General features: G+C 38.0%; 1 protein-coding gene across 1 annotated transcript in view; it reads left to right on the top strand.

Moving 5' to 3' along the window:
* ZNF432 (zinc finger protein 432) overlaps positions 1 to 1,633 on the top strand; it is an 8,340-nt gene extending 6,707 nt beyond the window's left edge. The window contains exon 4 of the mRNA XM_023508909.1: positions 5 to 1,633. Within this exon, the coding sequence (XP_023364677.1) occupies positions 5 to 1,632 (1,628 nt within the window). The 3' untranslated portion in view covers position 1,633. The remainder of the gene's footprint in view (positions 1 to 4) is intronic.
* Positions 1,634 to 2,944: the final 1,311 nt, after the last annotated feature.

Here is a 2,944-nt window from a genome sequence, read left to right as displayed (position 1 = left end):
TTTGGAAATATTGTCCCTCAAAGCAAAAGTCATTTTTCTTTTAGGGAAGATCATGGTATATTTGAGTTATATATGAAAACTTTGAAATCAAATTTAAGTTTAGTTGACCAGAACAAAAGCTATGAAATTAACAATTCTACTAAATTCAATGAATGTGGGAAAACATTTTTTCAAGATAAGTATGAAGAACTTCATTCTGCTGTTAAATTTTCTGCAAGTACAAAACCTAATAGCACTAAATCCCAAGTCAATAAGCATCAGAGAACTCATGACATAGAGAAAACCCATGTATGCAGTCAATGTGGAAAAGCCTTTGTCAAGAAGTCTCAGCTCGCTGATCATGAGAGAGTTCATACAGGAGAAAAACCTTACGGATGTAATATGTGTGCAAAAGTATTCTCCAGAAAGTCCAGGCTCAATGAACATCAGAGAATTCACAAAAGAGAGAAATCCTTTATATGCAATGAATGTGGAAAAGTATTTACCATGAAAAGCCGTCTGATTGAACATCATCGAACTCATACTGGAGAGAAACCCTATGTATGCAATGAATGTGGAAAAGGTTTCCCAGGCAAGCGAAATCTCATTGTACATCAGCAAAATCATACTGGAGAGAAATCTTATGTATGCAGTGATTGTGGAAAAGGCTTCACTGGGAAAAGCATGCTTATCATACATCAGCGAACTCATACAGGAGAGAAACCCTACATCTGTAGTGAATGTGGGAAAGGCTTCACCACAAAGCACTATGTCATCATACATCAACGAAATCATACAGGAGAGAAACCATATATATGCATTGAATGTGGAAAAGGCTTCATTATGAAGAGCCGTATGATTGAACATCAGCGAACTCATACAGGAGAGAAACCCTTTGTATGCAATGAATGTGGAAAAGGCTTTCCTAGCAAGAGTAATCTCATTGTACATCAGAAAAATCATATAGTACAGAAATCATATCTATGTAGCGAATGTGGAAAAGGCTTCACTGTGAAGAGCATGCTTATTAGACATCAGCAAACTCATACTGGAGAGAAACCTTATGTGTGCAGTGAGTGTGGGAAAGGCTTCCCCTTGAAGAGTCGGCTGATTGTACATCAGCGAACTCATACTGGAGAAAAACCTTACAGATGCACTGAATGTGGGAAAGGTTTTATCGTAAACAGTGGACTGGTATTACATCAGCGAACTCATACTGGAGAGAAACCCTATAAATGCAATGAATGTGGGAAAAGTTTTGCCTTTAAGAGCAATCTTGTTGTACACCAGCGAACTCATACTGGAGAGAAACCCTTTATGTGCAAAGAATGTGGAAAAGGCTTCACCATGAAACGATATCTCATTGTACATCAGGAAATGCATACAAGAAAGAAATCTTATCTATGTAGTGAATGTGGAAGAGGCTTTTTCATGGAAACTGAGCTCATTTTACATAAGCAAATTCATACTGGAGAGAAACCTTATGCATGCAATGAATGTGGTAAAGGCTTCACTGTGAAAAGTCGTCTAATTGTTCATCAACTAACTCATACAGGAGAGAAACCCTTTATATGCAGCCAATGTGGAAAAGCCTTCTCCTCCAAGAGAAATCTCATTGCACATCAGCGAACTCATATTGGAAACAAACCCTAACAGTGCAATGAACATGGTCACTGCCTTCAGGAAGAAAATATGCCTTAGTATATCAGAGATTTCATACAGGGTAGATTTCCTTTACATGTAACAAATCTTATTTCATCTGGTCTCATTATCCACCAGAGTAAATGCAGTCAATAATGGAAAGCCTTCCACATGAATTCAAGCTCTGAATTTGTTGAGGCACCCAATCCAGAGACTATGGTTTCAGTGATTGGGGGTAACCTTTCTCATCTGTCAGCATTTATTAAAATTCTGACAATGTACATGATTATGTATGAGCTACATAATCCTTTGCTGAGAATCTGAAGTTGTTACATACAAGTAAACATATTTGGGACCAAACCATGTTTGTAATAAGTACTGTGAACTTATTAAATATGCTTCTAGTATATATGAAGAGAGTGTAAAGCAGTCCATTGCTAGATTTTCCACCCTTGGGAGATTATAGAACTTGCATAAGAGTGAATTTTAATAAATTCAGAGACTGCACTAGTGCCTTCAGTGATCAGTTACTTCAAATTGTGTGTCAAACATGTCAGGAAAAAACTTGGTACTTCCACTGCAAAAAAGGCTTGACAGAATAATTGTATGTCTTGAAAAGTTTATGCTGAATTAAATCTTATAAATAGCGACACTATGAGAGCCTATCAAAAGAAAGACCCTATCTCATCAGTGAGTTTATACTACTAGTGGCATAATGATCACAGGAAAGCCTTTGCCCAGAAATAAAACATTGATAGTGACAGATAGTTCACACTAGAGAAAAAAATTTAAGATAGCAATGAATATGGATTTCAGTGATACATTTTGTCTCATCATCATTACTTTACTTTATTTTATTTTATTTTTTGAGACAGAGCCTCAAGCTGTCCCCCTGGGTAGAGTGCCATGGCATCAAAGCTCAGAGCAACCTCCAACTCCCGGGCTCAAGCGAGTCTCCTGCCTCAGCCTCTCAAGTAGCTGGGAGCACAGGCGCCCGCCACAACGCCCAGCTATTTTTTGGTTGCAGCTGTCATTGTTGTTTGGCGGGCCAGGCTGGATTCGAACCTACCACCTTTAGGTGTATGTGGCTGACGCCTTAGCCACTTGAGCCACAGGCACCGAGCCCATCATTACTTCATATGGAAATAAAACTCATGAGCACACTAAATGTAAGTAACTTTAGCAAAGTATCAGAATTCATGAAGTATAAAAGTCTTAGCAAATAATAATATATTTGAGGGCTTTCTATCATAAATCTAAATCAGCATACGTGTTGTGCTCAGGTTCATGGGTAGTTGGAGACACAAAGAATATGCTTGCTATT

The sequence above is a fragment of the Otolemur garnettii genome, unplaced genomic scaffold (assembly GCF_000181295.1).
Source record: "Otolemur garnettii isolate 467f Iridium unplaced genomic scaffold, OtoGar3 scaffold00288, whole genome shotgun sequence".
NCBI lineage: Eukaryota > Metazoa > Chordata > Mammalia > Primates > Galagidae > Otolemur > Otolemur garnettii.
Note: the sequence above shows the minus strand (reverse complement) of the source record. Positions and strands in the feature narration are given on the sequence as shown.